The sequence below is a fragment of the Coccomyxa subellipsoidea genome (assembly GCF_000258705.1).
Source record: "Coccomyxa subellipsoidea C-169, whole genome shotgun sequence".
NCBI lineage: Eukaryota > Viridiplantae > Chlorophyta > Trebouxiophyceae > Coccomyxaceae > Coccomyxa > Coccomyxa subellipsoidea.
In genome coordinates, this window is record NW_005178041.1 from 2568774 (window position 1) to 2587706 (window position 18933).

Consider the following 18933-nt stretch of genomic DNA (forward strand, 5'->3'; position numbering starts at 1 on the left):
CAGCTGCAGCAGTACCGTACCTTGTGGCCGCCCTGGCAGCTCTCGCAGTGCAATGGATGGACTGGGTCAATCCTGTGGATACTCTCTGTGAGTGCCTCAGAAATCGGCATCCCATATCCTCGCTGCCATTTGTCATGGCATGCGTGTATCATGGCCTGATTCTTTTGCACTGCATACATCACAACATGCCAGAGGGCATGTAGCTGTGCTTCCATTTTGTGTACAAGGATGAGAACAAAGCCATGCGGTCGTGCAGGTTCTAGAATTCCAAATGCGGCCCTGATGGAGTTTTTGAAGGCACTGCCAGTCGAATCCACAGACACGCGCTATGCTGCGTGGGCAGCTGCCGGTACCTCTGCATCTGCCACGCAAGAACATATTGATGACATGAGGAACAGGGTGCGCTATATCTCCGCTTGCACAGCCATGCATCAGTGTTACTGAGGACGTTTGTGAGCCAGCATTGTATTGATGTAATCACATTTCCTGCTGTGTGATGAAGGCCTTGAAGTACAGCGGCAAGGTTGGTCACATTCTGCTTGGAGCCCTTAGTGGCCGGGATCCGGCATGGGCCCTCCCAGCACCCCAGGTTCTGGATTGCCTGGATGCCTGGGTGCGGCTGGGCTTCCTATATAGTGCCAATGAGCATGATGGCGTTCTCCCGGAGAGTGAGCAAGATGCAAGACTGACTAGGGCTGCCATCACAGACATGTTCAACCTTGCAGCCAATGCCATGCATTCAAATGTCCCAGGTAGGACATTACTCACTCATGGTCACACCCATTGCCTTACAATCACGGCCTGTCTTCAGAGTTGTACTGTCTGATTGTGAAGCTTCCAAGCCAGTCTTCAATTCACACAGCTCATGCATTATGTGGCTGGCTGCAGAGGTGGTCATGAGCGCTGCTACCGTTGTTGCTAGTATGGTGGAGCATGCACCTGAGGACATGCTAAACTCCTTTGTAGAGCCCATTCTCGCACTGCCAACAGCCGCCCAGAAGGTATCTCTTCAGTGCAGTGTAAGCACAGATGGATTCATGTTATCTGAGGTCGGTGCTTTCATGCTTCATTGTAGATAATGTTTGCAGCAGCTGCTGTGATGTGGCATGCGTGAGCAGGCCCTAGCTATGTCAGATGTGGACCGCGCCGCAATGATGTGCCTCACATTTGCTGCATACTGCAGCTCCAACCTAGCTGGCTTTTACTCCAGGGCAGAACAGGTGGGGCTGCTGCTCTTCATGCTCATACTCTCATCGCAAGCACAACATTGCCTGACTACCTCTTGCACTTAATTTACAAGCATAAGTTCAACAGTTCTGTTGTACAGGGCAAGCAACTGCGGCGTGGCCTTTTGGACTGCACACTCTTGGAATCAGATGATCTCCCGGCGAGTTCCATTCTTTGCTCTTTGCAAACTCCTGTTTGCAATGCCCCTTTGGTGAATTATTATATAATAAAAGTCAGGCTGCCATCAGATACTGATGAGGAGAGTGCTTTCCATATCTCTGTCCCTTGGATTGTTGATCAGTATGTGAGATTGATAGTATTTTGCTGATGTGGGCAGGAGTCTGGCGAGCCTCTGGCATACTTGCCCATGATAGCATGGTCAGACATTGCTGATTCCCTCCTGCGAGCAAGAGAGGACGGCATGGACTTCTGTGACCCTGGGTGACTCCCCAAATTCATTCTTTCCTGTTCCTGTGCCTCGTCTGTACTGCGACTGATCATCAAGCGCACCATAGAGAGTAAGGAGAGAGACCGTTTCTTGCGGCTGAGCAGGTTTCTCAGCTGGCAGGAAATCCAGGAGTGGTACTCTCGGGTGGTGATTGGAGTCGTTTCGCGCTTTGCCAAGGCTTCATACAATGGTGAGAGCAACGACGGCGTGGTGGGCATTGTGCCCCTAGCAGAAGCAGCCTATGACACCCTGCAAAAATGCTGCATTGTCTTGTCGCCAAGCGCATACCTCAATATCCTGAAGGACGCTAGCAGAGCTCCAGCGGATGCCACTCCCTGCCAGCTGATGGAGGTGCGTTCTTTTATAGTTATGCAAGCTACTGACTGCTATGTAATGCATGACGGTCGTCAATCCCACACTAACAATGCAATTATTCATTGTAGGCTTTTGTCCTAGAACATGCCAGGCAGGAACCCTGTCCCTGTTGCTCTATACAATATTCAATACATGGGCAAACTGCTCTTTTCAATTCATGGGCAGACGAACTGACATCTATGCTGTGCAGGGGATCATGTTTGGGCTGCAAGCAGCAGAGGAGGAGATAGGGCAGTACTTGACAGACGAAGAAGGCTCCCTCCCAGAGCAGGCAGCTCAGGTGCTGCGGCAGCTGCTGAATGACTGCGTCAGCACCTGGGCAAGCTGTGCCCCGGAGTCCATTGCAGCGCGCCGACTAGTGTCTGCAATCTTGGAACCCCTGTCGCGGCTGGTCTCACCGCTGCTCGCCACCTTGAAGGAGAAGCCATCAGATGCACAGGTAAGTGACCCGGCGTTGGAGCAGAGCAGCAGCGCAGAAAGTACTGCAATTTGTCTGTCATGGCAATCAGGGAGGCTCTGCCATTCATGACAGCATCCCATGTGCGTGGTGACGGACAAGATGGATGCTCTAGCGCCTCTGTTGTGTGACAATGTTCTTCAGCAACTCATGCACTGTGTGGCCCCGGCTGGCGGGGGGCGGCATGAATGCTGAGCAGCGTGCCCACGATTGCTGGCATCTGGCGAGTCCAACAAGGGTTAGGATTTGTGGCAGCCTTACCTGCAGCTTGTTTGTAGACGCACCTTCCCACTGGCGTGTATAATGATATTGATACAGTGTGTGAGGATGCGCAGGCGCTGCTGCTGTCCACGCTGCAACTGGCTGCACAGTGCTTGGCAGATCCCCAGGTGGGGCGCTCGGCTTCTTCATGCGTGCTGCAGGCCTGTGAAGGCGCGCTGAGCGCCGACATGAACATACCTGAGACCATCGCGTCCGGCCTTCTCTCTGCCGTCCAGACAACTCAGGACCCCGAGGTGAGCCCACCAGGGTCCCCTTTTGTAGATTCTTATCAGCATCTTAAATGAGCTTCGTCTCAGCATAACGAGGGACATCTGCTGTGGCAAACATTGCTGCATCCCGTTCAGGAGCTCCAATGCGACAACAGGCTGCACGCCAGCTGCATGCCAATCACAGGCTGCTTGGCTGCACACGTGACGAGGTGCACTGCTTCTGATTGTCTAAACAGGTGGAGCAGGACCTCGTCGCTGCTCTGGCTCACAGCATCAGCGTCGGAGCCAATGCCGCTCATCAGGAGGCGGTGGTTTCCCAAGTCCTGCAGACCGCGCATCATGCACTTGAGGCCCTCAGCAGACAGCAAAATGCAGGTGGGGCCATTCTCAATGGGCACGTCATCTCTTGTGCATATCACTGCTGGTTCTGCGTACTGCTGGTTCTGCAGAGAAGGATTCTGCACCTCTCGCAAGATCCGTCAGGGTGTGGTGTGCACAGGTGGCACGGTGAGCGCTGACAGTGGCAGCACAGCGAGTATGGAGAGCGCTGCAACGCGAACGCTGCGGCAGACGTCCTGGCTGCTGCAGCAGGCTGGCACGTTCAATGGGCAAGGCCGACCGCCGCCCAAGGCTGAGGAGGACACTGGAGAGCTCCAAAGAGCTGCAGGTGATCCTACGCCCTCTCTGTATCCCCTCCCCAATTATGCATATCCTGCTTCACCTGGAAACCTGTCTTGACACGGGCTTGCTTGACACCAGTATGTTCTGGATAAAAGCCACATTGATCGCATGTTCTTTTCTGGCCGACAGGAGCCCATGCCTACAGCATGAGGTGATCTTGGGTAGCACACTGCTGAACTTAGCGACATATTTAGTAGTTTCTTACGTTTTATCACAGCATTCTTCAGGCTGGCAAGATAACAGCACCTGCTGCCATGCAGAGGGCTCCATGGCGGCCACGGTGGTGCGCGGCTTTGTGCAGCTGTGGCCGGGCGTCTGCGAGGCGGCCAGCCGGCAGCTGCCGGGCGCGGCCCCGCTGGGGCCGGCGCTGCCAGGAGCGGCCAAGCCGGGCGAGCTGCGGCGGCTGGCCGCGCGTTGCGCCGCGCTGGCGATGCAGGCAAGCGCGGCCGACTCCCTGCCGATCCTGCCGGGCTTGGCGGCGGCTGCGGCGGCGGCTTTTGCGCTGCCGGGCGGCGATAGGTTCTCCTCGCCGCTGGCCGTCGCGCTGCAGCTGTACGGCTCCCAGCCGGGCTCCCTCGCGCCGGTCTTGGCGGCCCTTGCAGGCATCGCTGCCCTGCCCGATGTCGCCGCTCTGCGCTGCTGGGCCGCCGGCGATCGCAACCCCGACCTGGCCCTGGTATGAGGACGCTACAAGTCCCTGCTCAGGTTCTTGAAGAACTGTACCCTGCGCTGATGCTGCAGCCCATCGCACTTGCCTTTTCTATTCCATCTCCGCGTGAGTCCAGGCCTCTTGTGAAATTTGCAAGCAATTCAGGCGGCATGGTTGAAGAGTGGGGTAAATGGGCAATGGGTTGCATGCCTGCAGGCGGTGCTGACACTCAGCACGACGGCAGCGAGGTGGTGCAACAGCCTCGGCAACAACTCGCTGCTGCCGCCATTCCTCTGTCATGGGCTGGCATGCGCGGTCGCCAACATCCCCTGCCACAACAAAGAAGTGTTTGCAGCTGCCCTTAGTTGCGCCGATGCACTCGTTGGTGCGCTGCATAGCCCGTCCGACGATTCCCATACCTGCTCTCCTCAGACCTGCCAATTGATTGCAGACAGAGTCAGTGATCCAACAGATTTCGTTGACGGGTTGCCCTGAGGCAAGTCTGGAGATGTATTCTTCATATTGATACTTGCCGAATACTGCCCTCACAATGCAAAGGAGTGAGTCTGTTTTCTGCTGTGCAGAGGCATGCAAGATCACGTCTCCGGGGAACCTGGAACTGAGAAAGGCGGTCGATGAGTGTGGTTCTGAGCTGCTCGTCGCTCTGGTGACCGGCCTGGCAGGGACCTCTGGGCTGCCTCGCGTGCACAAGACAGCCAGCATCTTGTGCAACCTCATGGAGGTCATGGCGCCAGGTGCTCCTCGTGGGAATCATGCTTCTGTATCTCATATCCACACACCTGATCATGCATGTGCTTCATGCATGTGATCATGCATGATGCAATATGTAAGCTTGCACTTTCCTGATTTGGACCCCCAGCACCACTGCCAGCACCTGCAGCAATATTCTTTACACATGCACTTGCAGTACTATCATGTTTCTGGTGTTCAATCTCAATCTAAGGCAGTGCAAACGCATCTGCGCCGCGCAGCCGGGCACCCGGACCCGCGAGCGCAGCTGCTGCGGCTCCGCGCATATCTGGCGGAGGCAGCAGAGGGCTTGGCAGCAGAGGGCGCCATTCTGCCGGCCGATGCGCAGCTATTGCACAGCAGAGTGGGCGCACTGATAGAGTCTGCGCACAAAGCCATGGAACCTCCGGAGCACGGGCGCGGGTTGCTGGGCTCAGAGGTCGGCCGGCGCATGAAGGCAGAGCTGCGCGCATTTGTGGACGTGCATCAGTCTCACCAGTTCTAGGGACCATCTTTCTTAGCGCGTTTCGGTGGCAGGGAAAAGATCAGGTTTAAATTGTACAAGGCGGTTTGATGTGGACGCGCTCCATAATTGGATGTGTTGGGCCTTGTGGCAATTGACGGTGGACTTCATCAGTGATTTATGTCCTACTGGTGCTGAAGAGAAGATGCATCATGTATTTGGTCAAAGTCTGGTATCTGTTTTTAAATTTAAACACGGGCAAGGTGAAACACTTGAAAACCTTACGAGCGTCGGAGACGGATGTCACAAGCCTCACGAGCACCGGATATTACAAACTACCTGCACATTTCTGCAGATAAAGTTCCAAAGCATGGTTCTTCTTAGACTGACTAGCAAAGGACCACAGAGAGGATTTTTCTCCCTTGTTATTTTTATATTGCAATGACTAAGTGAATATCGTCTGGAGAATTCGATAGAGCTAGCCGAACGAGTGATGTTATGGCGTTATGAGTTTCAATAGATGCGCGCGCACTCACTGCAGGTGGCTGAGCGGCAGGCCGGCCTCTTTCCTGACGGCCAGCGAAAGGCTGCTCCAGTCCAGACCGGCCCCGCCCATGTTCTTGACCTGCTGCATGTGCTCCTGCACAATGTCTGCGACAGGCAGCGGCGCTCCAGACTCGCGGCCCAGCCGCTGCATGTGGCCCACGTCCTTCATGCCCCCCTCCAGGTTGAAGCCGGGATCCTCTGGCGTCGGCGTGAACTTGTCTGCCACCAGCGCCTTTGCGTACCCTGCATGACCCCACCCATGACATACCCCTGTCGCAATTGTGGGTGGTCATTTAATCAAGGTAGGACGCATGACATACAAGGCAGTGCGAGCGCAAAGAAGGGAGGAAAGGCTGCTTCCCTCCCTGAGTACTCTTCTGATCATCACCTGGACAATCCCTGCCAGGCTTGCAGCCCACATGTGCTGGGTGCTTGCTGGTGTAGGATGGTCATTAGCAGCAAGTCTGCCATCAGCATAAAGATGCGCAATGCCACCAAAAGTAGCCATTTCAGGTGGACCTGATATCTCTTGGCAAAGTACCTGGGAACGAACAACTCCTTCTTTACAGGCTGTGAGTGTTGGGATGAGTACAGGGATAGAGAGGCGGTAGCAGTCGGGGGCCGTGCCTGTCGTAATGAAGCCCGGGAAGAGGCGGGTGATGAAGTCGAGGACGGTCTCCCGGGCAACGCCGTTCTTCTCGCCCAGGGTCATGCCCTCCGCGGCCAGCTCGATCCAGGAAGAGATGAAAAAGTTTCCAACCAGCTTCATGGCGCTCCCCGCACGCGGGTCATCCCCACAGTCCAGAATGCCCTGGCCTATCGCCTCCAGCAGCGGCCTCACCTGCAGCAGGGGTCTCTAAATTTAATCAGTGCTGCAGAAGAACATCTCAACCCGTTAATCCGGACTCTAAGGCAATCTTAGAGTCCCCTGCCTACACGGCTGACAGACCTGACTGTCACCGCTGGCATACTTCACTTCTGCAGGCCAAAGCAAAACACTTAATAAAGACTGCACTTTGAGCAACAATGCAAAGAACCTGCCATGGGAGATTGGACAGGATCTGCTGAGCATCGCACCCGTTCTCTGGCGGCAGGGTCCCCGGCAGAGACCAGGAGCCCTCTGTGCGCCAACACAGCGTCTGGCCGGCCAAAGATAGGGGAGGTCAGATACAACACCCCCTTCTCAGCCGCCTTATGGGACAGATCTTCGGAAAGATTGGGATAGACGGTGCTGCAGTCAACAAAAACTGTGCCAGGCTTTGGATCTGCTGACAAGAAGGCTTCCACGGTGGATGTCACGGCTGCATCATTCAGCAGCATGGAGAACACTATTGTGCATGCGCTCGCGAGATCTGCAGAACAACAATGCAGGTTAGTACTATCTGTAGATGGAAGCAGGAATCGTGATCATGTGTGGCATTGGGAACGTGAAAGGGCTGTACCGGCGACGCTGGGGGCAAGAACAGCGCCCTGGCTGACCAGCTTGTCAGTCTTTGACTGGGTACGGTTATGGACGTGTAGCTGTCGTTCGAAAGGGTCATCAGGTGACAATTTGCTGAGGAATTCCAGCAGGTTTGTTGCCATGGATGTTCCCATGTTTCCCAATCCTGCACACGACGTAGATGTTCACTCGCTCTCAAAGACGCCAAGGTTGCCGTTCGGAATAGTGGCATCATGTAGCAAGAGTCAGCGCTCCCACCTGCAAATCCTACGACTTCTTTCTGCCCCATGGTTCGACGCTTGGATCGGCACGATCTGAATTCTGGCTTGCCAAGTCCAATTGATAGAAGAGTCACAGATCTGAAGAATTCAATTTTTTTGAAGACAGAAGCAGTGCTCCTCACAATAGGCCTGAAATCACAACACAGGACCCAGCTTCCCGAATACCAGCTTCCCAGCATGGGGAAGCCACACCCAGATGAGTCATTGTCCAATCATCACAGCGTTTCTCCCCCGACGTGCCTTTCTACTCTCTAACTTTCTATTGCAAAGGTGTATTCCAATTCAATATGTCCTTGCAAGTCTGGCCATGATGTCAGACAGCTAGCCAACTGCAGCATCATGCCTTATTGTAGCCATACACCTCCGTTGGCGTGCATGCATTGAGACTACCGAATGAATTATGCCTTGCAAGGCCAACAAATGATTTATCCAGATTTCTTATTCTGTGGGTCACCCGCCAAGGCCAAATCTCCCATTGCATGCTAAGGGTACTCCTGAGGCTCACAGAGGCCGCAAGTGCGCCGGCAATTGTAAGGGTCCTCCACGCAATCACATGCCTCCTGCACATCACCACATTTCCCCAATTCCACGAATAAATGAGCAAGTGTAGCTGAAAATGATGACAAGTTGACTTACTCCCATTTCACTGCTGAGGGGTGCGGCACCTGTTGATATGCATCAATGCAGAAGAGATCCCCCTTCAGCTCACTCTTCAGCCCCGCCCACCTACCCTCCAGCTCATCCATGATCTCATCCGCCTGCGGTGAACACAAGACATACACGTCAACGGTGGAAGCTACGCAAGACTCCTTGTAACATCGGCAATATGAAACGTGGAGGCTCAACGGCTGCACAGAGGTGCGTACCAGGCCACACTGCTCCAGGAGCTCCTCACTGTGCGGGCAGACCTTGAGGTGGTGCAGGTGGCACAGCCCTTGGTTGAGCGTCGCCACGATCTCAATGTTCAACAGGACCCTCGCAAGCTCCCCTCCCTACACCTCCAAGTACAAGTCAAGTTCAAAACCTTGGCCCAGCACATAGCCTGCCTTCCTGCCACCGTCCGTGGCGACAGGCATGTCACAGCCCACGAGCTACATTTGAATTTCCAGCAGCATGCCAGCTGCATCTCTTCGGATTGAAATCAGCACGCGCCCACAGAAGCCTATCTAGGCGCTGTGCAAAGCCGAAGTACCAGCGATCAAAACAGAGGCCAAAACGTCCAGACACACAGTGCGTGGTTCCTGACATGCGGGAGGAGCAAAGCTCGCCTTGCTGGTGAGCAGCGAGGGCCGGGGTGGGTGCGGGAAGAGTCCGCCGGTGCTCTTGCGGGCGTTGCTCCAGGGCGGGCACGCATTGAGGTCGAAGTTGTGGTTGTCGTGCTTGTACCAGCGGTACCCAAACTCCTCCACCTCCACCGCCCAAGGGTAGTGCAGCGCATTCGGAGCCGCTGCGCATGCCATGCACAGCGCTGTCACAAATGGCGGTTGAAGGAGTAGTATAAGGCACATTACAGGGATTGACGATCCCTTTGGGGTATGAAGCGGAGCATTGGTGCCGATCTGTGACAGCCAGCATGGCTGCATACGTCATGCTAGACTTCATTGGGTCAGTAGTAAAAGAATATGCATGTGCATTGCCTTTGAGCATCAGCATTGCCACGGGCATCCAGCTGTGGCATGACGGGCGGAACGAAGCTTTATGGAAGGCGAAGTGTTTGTAGGCTGTTGTAGGACTGGAAGGGTCTCACCGTCGTAGATGGGGTGTGCCGTGTGGAACATGCTGTTGTTGAAGCCCCGGTGGCGGACGCCCAGTGCGGCGGCTGCAGCCGGGTATGCCAGCGTCTCGGCTACCCAACTGTCACCCGTCGTCTTGTTCCTTCTCTGCGCATCAGGGGACACCAAAGGTGGATGTAGTTTGCAGAATTTTTGCATTCAGCTGACACCAGAAGAGTTGCTGACCGACAGCAAGAAAACCTTTGTTGGTGGGCCATAAAGGTGCAATCTGCAATTCAGAGCATGCCAAAGGAGGGCAGATCAGCTTACAAGCCTGCCCTCTTCAGAAGGGTCGACCATGAACTTCCTGATGGGCAGTGTGTACTCCCAGTACAGATCTGCCACTCGCGCTGCATCTTCCCTGGACAGCACACAATTTACCGATGTCACATAGCATTGATACCATGATCTGTATTGCGCATGACGATACTTCTGTGATGGCATAGCTTCCAAAATGCGCAGCTGGTCATACCTGTGGAGGAAGTAGAATTCTGCAACTTCATCTGCCACGCGGCCAGGCCCAGGGTGGGCGATCCAGTCATCAAACTGGTTTGTTAGATGGGGAAAGAGCTCCTCAGCCAGGACATTGTTTAGGTCCTGCAGGTACCATATGTTTTCCGCCGCAGCCCAGCCTGCTTGCACATGCATCATTGAGTGCTGCAGTGAACCCATTTGTTCAAGACCCACATATTCCAGTGACACTAGCATTCTGAATTGCCAGAGTCTCGCAACAATCTCGGGCCCTGGTGAGAACATATGTTGAGAAGAATTTTGGCACCTGGCCCAACTTGAAACTGGGCAGGCAGGAAGGGCCTGTGGATTGTCATATCAGAGTCCAAGACCAGGAAGTACTCCTGCACTGGCTTGGCCTCCTTGAACCACTGCTTCAGCACCCAGGGCTTGTTGTATATGAGGTAGCTGCGCAGCAGACGTGTTTTTGTCAGTGCTGTCCACATGTCCAGTACAGAGCAGACTGGTCATGAGCTTTGCTCCGTCAGCTCATAATGATGGGCAGGAGCTCCCTAGCATCAGCAGACCGACATTCATTGCTTTTCAAGGGGTATGTCAGATATTGCAGGGAGACAAGGTGCGCACTCATCATCGCCAACCCTCTGCACCCCTGGGGTGACCCAGGTCGGCATGACCCAGAACACCTTGCGGTGGATGAGATCCCTCTGGAAGTCACAGCCAATCAGGCGCGTGATCTCGCCAGGCTGCCCAGATCTGCAAGCACACACCCTCAGCTACCACTGTTTGCACAGCATGCAGATGAGACATCTGAGGAGGCTGACACAAATGTTGTGATGTGAGACCCCCTGCACCTGATGAAACTCCAGTACAATCCAATTGCCTCCCAATCCTGCATCATGGACACGTAAGGGTCCGTTTACATGCACAATAATTACTCTTTACAAGCACTTTGACGATGTGCAGCCACAGGGATCAGTTGATGAATTCAATCAATTGCTTACCTGCCATTTATCACACCCGGACATGAAGACAGTATGCATGCTAATGCCCCCTTCATCACCATTACGCGCATGCCTGATCTGTTTTGTACTGTGCAGCATTACATTGTTCTGAGAGGCTGATGTCCTGAACGACTGGCTGTATAGAACTCTCATGCTTGTAGATTGCTCTGTGTCAGTAGCCCAGTGACCCACAGAGTACCCAAGCACAAACACTGTTGCTGCACTGGCCAGGACGACCGTCCATCTGATGTATCTGTTAAACATGCTAGCCGTATACAATTGATTCCTGGGGTTGCCTAAATGTAATTTACTCAGCTGGCTTGCTTGCCAGAACCATCATCTTGTTCTATAGCATTGGACACCAGACTGTCATGCGATGGACCTTTGCATCAGGAGACTAACCAAATTGTGTTGCAAGAGACACTTCGATGCCTGGAAGGTATATCGTGCAATGCTGGTGGCCTGATATTAGAAGAAAGGTCTGTAAAGAAACCCAGCTGAGGTGGTGCCTCTCCCCAACCACATTTATCATGCGGGTCTCCTAGTGGGCGCAAGTTTTTCAGGCAAATTCGATTCACATATCAAGACTGTAATAGAATCTTTAACTTGGGTGATTTGTATCTAGTCAACCTGCGCATCTCCAATTATTGTTTGGCACTTATCGTTTATCTCCATCTGATATCATAGCAGGAGAAGTTGTTTCACATTTAAGCTTTTGAGGTCCGAGATGGAGTGCAGCAGTTGATAGCCACTTGTGATCAATCAATTTGGATGTCCAATTTTTGAGATACCCTGTTCCAAGAAAATATATGTCCGCCCGGTTCCCCCGCTTCATCCTAGGGGCCACAGCAGCAACCAACGCCTGACATGGACTTCAATCTCCTGATTCGTCTTGCAGGTCAAGAGTGTTGCCTGTGTAGGATACTCAAATGCCCTTCATAACCGCATGCAACGCCTCCAGTGAAGCGGCTGTGGCGCGCCATGGCATCCATTATGCCGGTACCAAATTGTATTATATATAGTGGATTAGTGGATGCCCCGGCTGGCGGGGGGCGGTATAAATACTGAGCACCGTGCCCACGGTGGATTGGGTCTTGCTAGCATCTGGCGAGTCCATCAAGGGGTAGAATTGTGGCAGCCTTTAATTGCAGGCTATCTGCAGGACTTACCTTGCCTCTTGGTAGGAAAAGCGTGTAACAATAATAATAATATTAGTGGATTACAAATGTAAGCTTGAGGGTGGTGTCAAGGCTGTCTTCTGAAGTCAAAGCCCGCTGCGCAGGATGACACCACGCATGTGCATAACGTCATCATCCCTATTTGGTCTGGGTGGTTTAGCATATGCATTTATGCATCTCTCTCTACTGTTAGATGATCTACAAATGTATCTGAAAGGGCTGCCTCACTCACACTAGAGGCATTCCGTAAGGTGCAGTGCTAAGTGTTTAAATCCTAGAAGCATAATTTATTGTACATGACCTGATTCCATGCATGCAGCACATTGCTGCACCAATGGCGGCAATCACTCTGTCTTCCAACTTTGGCCTTGAAACCCATCGATCCTGCCACCATCACAGCATCCAATCAGACAGGAGCCATGGCATGCTGGCAAAAATTGACTAGAACACAGGTTCGTCAGAAAATGGACACAATATGGCAACATTTGTTGGCGCACCAAGATGGGAATCGTGCTTGGTCAGGGACATTTGGAAGATGGGCAGCATGTGCACACGATCGCATTTGGCGCCACAAGACTTCAGGTACTCGACCACCCACTGGTCATACCACACTTCTCCAAGGGGCCCAGGCTTGCAACCCTCCTGCGCTCCAGGCATACACACCTCACTTCAAAAGGGTGCTCAGCCTGCTTGCAATTGCAGAGGGATTTTTGTTAGCCTTTTAACCTTTGAGGATGATGTGGCATCGCTGATGGACATCCTATGGCCCTCACCTCATAGCCCTCCCCAGACACATACGCCCCAGACTCTCCACCAAAGTGCGTTGGAGCATAGCTGCGCCAAAGTATCTGGGCTGGAGTGCCCCTGAGAACCCGCATGAGATCCGCCATGTCCCGCTCAAATCTCCTGTATGTGCTGCTCACAACCACCTCTCCATCCTGTAGTTTGCAAAGAATCACTGTCTGGGCTCTGCAATGCAGCATGCAGGGTGGCCATTTAAGCATCTAGTTGCAAGTGATGTGGCCACAGTGATTATTTGAAAGTGGCTTCATCCTGTAATGTGCCCACCTGCTTCACAAAGCGAGGGTACCAGGCTCCAAAATTGGTGACAATGACGTCATGTTCAGTCAGGGGCGCCAGCTCAGTCAACAGGTCCTCTAGTAGGACCCCGCTGAAGCTGCCAAAGATGCGCGCATGCACGCTTGCTCCCCTCGCAAGAGCAAGGTCTCCCCAGAACTGCTTGCTGACATACTTGCCAAGGTAACCTGGCATTGGGTAATCAAGTCCCCCTGCAACAGCTAACAGGCTTGAAGACCGCCACACTGCATGTCAGCACGCACAGGGTAGAACTAGCAACTTCACCTAGAGACCTACAGACTAACAAAAGCATGGCAAATTCTATTAATATCACCTGTGGCACTCGTGGAGCTCCAATTTGATGCGTACTCGCTGACTGTGACAGGAGCCAGCAAGCATGCCAGTGACTGGAACATTTGGCGCATCAATGAGTCACCAATAAGGATAATTTTCCTATCTGCCAGACAACTGTCAAAGCCATGCACGTCCCAGGAATGCAGCTCACATGCATGCGGCTGGTACACCTGCGCAGCCAGCTGAGTGCAGTAGGCACATTGCCGAGTGCAGGACATTCCCGGCTGACACGGGCCATCGAAGCTATCTTTACATTCCTTATGCATCAACAGTCCTGTTTCAGAGGCCACAAGTCCCAGGGCCAGATGGTCCCGTTGTTCATGCAGTACCTGTTGATCTACTTCACGCATCCCGTCATGATTTTGTGCACAATTGATCTCCTCTGCCCAGGCAGGGCAGTGCACCTGCACAACAGCCGCTTCACGTTTGAGTACGTTCCTGCAAGCAGCACTGAAAATTTGCATCCTTCATGAGTGCCAGTTCAGAGGCAAAGAAACAAGCTGACCTGACCCGATGGAGCTGCTGAGCGCGTCCACTTCCCATGCAGTTCCTCCACCCTCCCCAAGTTGCTGCAATGCTGCCGGTCAGCACCTTGTGACAGGTGTTGCACAGAGTTTGTGTATGGAGCGCGCAGATTGCGCTTGGCATGCGCAGGAGTCCATCTACGGCGCTGGGGAACTGGGGCCGGGCTGGCCAGTTCTAGGATCCCCACCAGATAGAGGATTGCCAACGCAATTTGCTGTGATCTCATAGCATTGCTGAGAGATGATACTAATTAATCGTTCTAGGGCCGGACTGGAGCTAGCAATCTGTCCCAAGGAAGACACTTGATATTCAGGTATGCGAACTTAGAGAGTATCATTAGTCCACCACTTTTACATTTACTCATCTCCTTGGTCATTTAAATAAATCAGAAACAGTTGTCACAGTCAAGATTTAGCTGTTCCCAAAGAATGGGTGGCATTGTATATTGAAAGATTGGCATGGTTGATGCCATCAACGTATCGTCTAAAAGTATCTGATTACTCACTATCCATATCATGATCACCAAATTTACGATCGCAAAAAATTAGATCCTAGCAACTCCTGGATCTCTGGACAGGGAATCCGAGTATCCCGGTGCAAGCATAGCACGTGCTGCCGATATGCTGTCTTTCTCTTTGTTCAGGAGAGATTCTGACTGTCAGAATCTGACAACAATTGAACCCATCACAATATTGGGAAATATATCCTAGAGGCAAATGCACAGAGTCTCGAAGGCTGTGATCTTCTGATGCCCAGAGTAAGCAAGTAAGCTCCTGCTCGTCACATGAACAGATTTGAAGACTCATGTTTTCTTGGGATCATCGGCCTGGATGTGTCGGGATCAGGACCATAAAAATCATACGTCTTATCGATCATGGTATGGCCATTTTTCTCGAATAGAAGATGGAACAGCCCTGGACAGTCTTTTACTTGCACAAGTAAATGTTGCTGCACCCCTCAGAAAGATCACATCTCAACATTTTTGATTCGCCTTGTGTTGCATCAGGTGACGATGGGTGAAGTCTTTGTGCTCCTACCCTGTGGCATCTTCTGTGCAGCTAGCAGCATGTATCCCTCTTGAAGAAAATCCTATGACGCATGCCCTTCTTGGGATCCTCCTCGTCAGCCTTCTCCGTCTCACTGCGGCAACATCGCTGCAGAGCTTAGCTGCGCACATCAGCGCGGTACAGGTCGTGCCCACATTAGACCTTGTGAAGGAGGTGCCTCGGACGGATGATGACGAGCTACTTGCACAGATCACCGGCCCATCCAGCATCAGAGTCCGGGTGCATGGCCACGGAGATGACTGGATGGATCCGAAGCTGTACTCAAGCAGCTTGAGGAGCGTGATTGTGAGCGCTGTGAAGAGCGTGGAAGGCCCAAAGATCTGCGTGCTCATGGCAGACAGCAGGCACTCTCTGTGGGATGACAGCAGACAAGGGCATGCTATGTTTGAGGAGGCAGGCAGCCGGCGGTATGCCATGTGGCTGCTGCCGGCCTTGATAAACCTTGTGCATGCGGTGCAGCATGGGTATGATTTTGCGCACATGCAGATGCCGTTCAAGCACGTGTCGCGTCACCCGGCTTGGCTGAAGCTTGTTGCCATGCGAATGATCTTGCCGCGGTACGAGTATGTGTTGTACTTGGACTCGGATGCTTTCTTTCGGCAGCCTGGCACCCCACAGGTGGTTGAGAAGATGATTCTGGAGGGACAGCTAAGCAGGGGCAAAATTATGGCCCTCACCAAGGAAGACGTGAGTTACCCAGACATTGCAAACACCGGCGTCCTCACATTGAGAAACAGCGAGGAGACACTGAAGATGCTGCACGACTGGTGGTACTCGATTGTGCAGCACAAGCAGTACATGATGTACAAGAGAGCATGGTCGTTTGAGCAGGCCGCATTCACCTGGATTGTATATCCAGCATACAATGAGAGCGTGAGTCTGCTGACTTTGGAGGACTGGAACTCTCCAGAGGGCAAGCATATACGGCACATCTGGAGCGTGCTCAGCGAGGATGAGCGTGAGCAGATTTTCCTAGATGCTGCAGCTCTGAGTTTGAGGCACTTGGAAGAATCAAGTCACAGAACCCAAGCCGAACCAATTGCTGCAGCTGCGGAATTGGTAGACTTGGTTGATGAAGTACTGGCGCATAAGCTGCATTGATGTATTATGTATGCAAATTCAGATGAATAGAGAAGGAAGGAAGGAAGGAAGATTACATCACTCCAGCCGCCTAGGGCTGATTGGATGAACTGGCAGCATCCAAATAATCAAAACAATCCATCACAAAATGTGCAACACCAACAATGTCCAACTGCCACATGAATTGCTGCATCGTCACAATGGCTGCACCAAACAGCCCAGGATATCTGTCCCGAACAGATTGCAAGGCAGGGCACTCAAACACAAGGTGGCGCTCATCCCCAATAACCTGCTGGGCACAACGCATGCACAAACGCTGGGGCCGGGGAATCCTTGCCCAGCGGCCCGAGACATTGGGCAGACTATGACAACCCATCCTGAACTTCAACAGTATACGCAAGCAACGGGCACTCAAAGGCTGCTGTAAGAGCTGGCAAGGGTGGCGCACACAAGCTGGCCTAGCAAACCATCTGTGATATGTACACAAGGTGGCATTGCTGGACGGGCAGGTCCTAGGGCAAATGTCAATGTCATCCCAAACCTGCAGTGCTTGCGCATCTAGCAGCTGCATCACAGCATCAACTTCCACAGGAACAAGGGTGTCAAACCGAATAACAAACTCATACCCAATCCGGCGCAAGCCCCGCATGAAGGCCCAAGCCCAATTCTTAACAGTACGGGTTATGGCATCCCAACAATCATCAAGGGCCACTTGCCTGTGAAAATTATTTGCAGGCAAGGCAGCCAAATTGTTCCAGAACTTGATAATGCGCCGCCACCACACACAATCAAGGGTCTGCTGATTCAACTCCTTAAGCAAGATGGCACCATGCACAGAGGTGGGGACGCCAGCAATGTCTCTCAGAATTTTCAGGTGAGAGGAGGCCAAGGCAGCCCGGCCCCGCCGGCTGTCGCCACCAGGAAGGCTGCGCAGGCCCCACACCTCACAACCGTAGGAGGCAGTCGGCGGCACACATGCATCATATAGGCGCAACAACAGGCCAGCTGACATGCTGCAATGCAACTTCCCATATTGCTGCCTGAGCTGTGCCCACGCACCCCACATGTTCCTGTGAAGCTTGCCAAAGGTGAGATTAATGCCTTGGGCACCATCAAAAAGGGCACCCAGGTACTCAAACTGCTGAACCCAATGTAAAGGCGCACCACCACAAAGCCATTGAAAAGGTCCTGGCAAACTTGAAGAGAAAACCACAATCTTTGTTTTGTCAACACTGATGACCATTCCCGTTTGTTCACAAAACTCAGCAGCTGCATCAATCAAGCGTTGCAAATGAGCAGGTGTGGTGGCGAGCAAAGCAAAGTCATCGGCATAGCCTAGATCTGGTACACAACTGCCAGGACGCAACTGCGGGCCAACCCCAGGGCACCTCTGCAGCAAGTGCCTGTGCAGGCCATCTGCAAACAAGCCAAACAGCGTTGGGCTAAGGGGGCAACCCTGCTTCAATCCTGTCTCAGAGGGCAAACTAGGACCCTTCCTGCTCCCAATCTTAATGGCAACCGTAGAATTGGCATACAAAGACTGAATGGCAGAGAGCAGGCGGCCATCAATGCCCAGGCGACGCAGACTCTCCCAGAGCAACACCCGATTCACTCTGTCATAAGCACCCTTCAGATCAAGAAAGCAACAATACAAGGGCTGCTTAGCATGGTTTTGCCGGTCGATAAAATGCTGCAAGGTGAATAGCTGGTGGGCCGTAGACAGTTTTGGCCTAAAGCCAGCCTGTGTGGCTGCACGCAATCCAGCCCCCTCTGTGTACTTCAGAATACGAGAATTCAATATGCCAGCATACAAGCGCATGATGGGCTCAGTAACGGCAATGGGTCTATAATTGAGCATGTCAAGCTTGCTGCCTTTCTTGTGCACAGGGGTGATCAGGCTACCATTCACAGAGGGTGGCACTTGCCCAGCCACAAATGCAGAGTTCAGCACAGCCACCAAAGCAGGCGCCAGGACATTTTCCGGAGGAGGCATGCCTGGCGCCCGCTCATCTTTTGCATACCGAAACAGCTCAGCTGGTAAACCTTGCACTCCGGTGGCACGACCATTGTGTAAACTTTTGAGCCCAGCAAGCACCTCCCCAAGAGAGATGGGTGCATTGAGAGCATCAACATGGGCAACAGGAGCACTGGGCTGGACAGGGAAAGACAAGTGGGGCAGCTCAGCAATGAGTGGCAACTGCAAGTTTGCAACCCGCTTGAGATAGCCAGCCCACAATTGCACTGGCTTGAGCTGCTCAGGTATATCAGACTGCTGAGACTTGAGCCGCTTCCAGAAGGCTCGGGGGTCACTGTGCAAATCATCAAGCAGGCGGCGCAGTTGTGCGAGCCGGTGAGCGCGCCGTTTGTGGCGGACGGTGTTGTGGTAGGCACGCTCCAGCGCGCGCACTTCGGCTGGATCGCCCCCGCACCGCGCGCGGGCGCGGACGTCCCGTTTAAGCTGGCGGCACTCCGAATCGAAGAAGGGCGCGTCGGCACGCGCCTTGCGCTGATGGCGCCCGGTGCGGGCCGGCATGCTGTTCGCGGCTGCGGCCTCCCGGATCCCCGCCTCCAGGGTCTGAAAGGCTGCATCAAGTTCCCC

At 53.3% G+C, this 18933-nt stretch overlaps 4 protein-coding genes across 4 annotated transcripts; 1 reads left to right on the top strand and 3 right to left on the bottom strand.

Annotated features, from left to right (window-relative positions):
- Positions 1-2834: 2834 nt before the first annotated feature.
- On the bottom strand, positions 2835-3629 carry COCSUDRAFT_32263 (hypothetical protein). Its single transcript, XM_005651243.1, has 3 exons — positions 3498-3629; positions 3235-3373; positions 2835-3022 (listed from the first exon to the last, which is right to left on the bottom strand). The coding sequence occupies exons 2-3, from the start codon at positions 3337-3339 to the stop codon at positions 2915-2917; spliced, it is 213 nt and encodes a 70-aa protein (XP_005651300.1). The 5' UTR covers positions 3340-3373; positions 3498-3629; the 3' UTR covers positions 2835-2914.
- A 1425-nt stretch (positions 3630-5054) lies between these two features.
- COCSUDRAFT_52447 (3-hydroxyisobutyrate dehydrogenase family protein) lies at positions 5055-7813 on the bottom strand. Its single transcript, XM_005651244.1, has 6 exons — positions 7787-7813; positions 7530-7694; positions 7165-7439; positions 6715-6928; positions 5321-6330; positions 5055-5083 (listed from the first exon to the last, which is right to left on the bottom strand). Exons 2-5 carry the CDS (start codon positions 7681-7683, stop codon positions 6074-6076), a joined length of 900 nt encoding a protein of 299 aa, XP_005651301.1. The 5' UTR covers positions 7684-7694; positions 7787-7813; the 3' UTR covers positions 5055-5083; positions 5321-6073.
- Positions 7814-7934: 121 nt separating this feature from the next.
- Positions 7935-8497, bottom strand: COCSUDRAFT_32265 (hypothetical protein). Its single transcript, XM_005651245.1, has 2 exons — positions 8475-8497; positions 7935-8369 (listed from the first exon to the last, which is right to left on the bottom strand). Exons 1-2 carry the CDS (start codon positions 8486-8488, stop codon positions 8147-8149), a joined length of 237 nt encoding a protein of 78 aa, XP_005651302.1. The 5' UTR covers positions 8489-8497; the 3' UTR covers positions 7935-8146.
- A 7036-nt stretch (positions 8498-15533) lies between these two features.
- Positions 15534-18420, top strand: COCSUDRAFT_32266 (hypothetical protein). The gene is made up of 2 exons (XM_005651246.1): positions 15534-17422; positions 17634-18420. The coding sequence occupies exon 1, from the start codon at positions 15636-15638 to the stop codon at positions 16353-16355; it is 720 nt and encodes a 239-aa protein (XP_005651303.1). The 5' UTR covers positions 15534-15635; the 3' UTR covers positions 16356-17422; positions 17634-18420.
- The last annotated feature ends 513 nt before the right edge of the window (positions 18421-18933 follow it).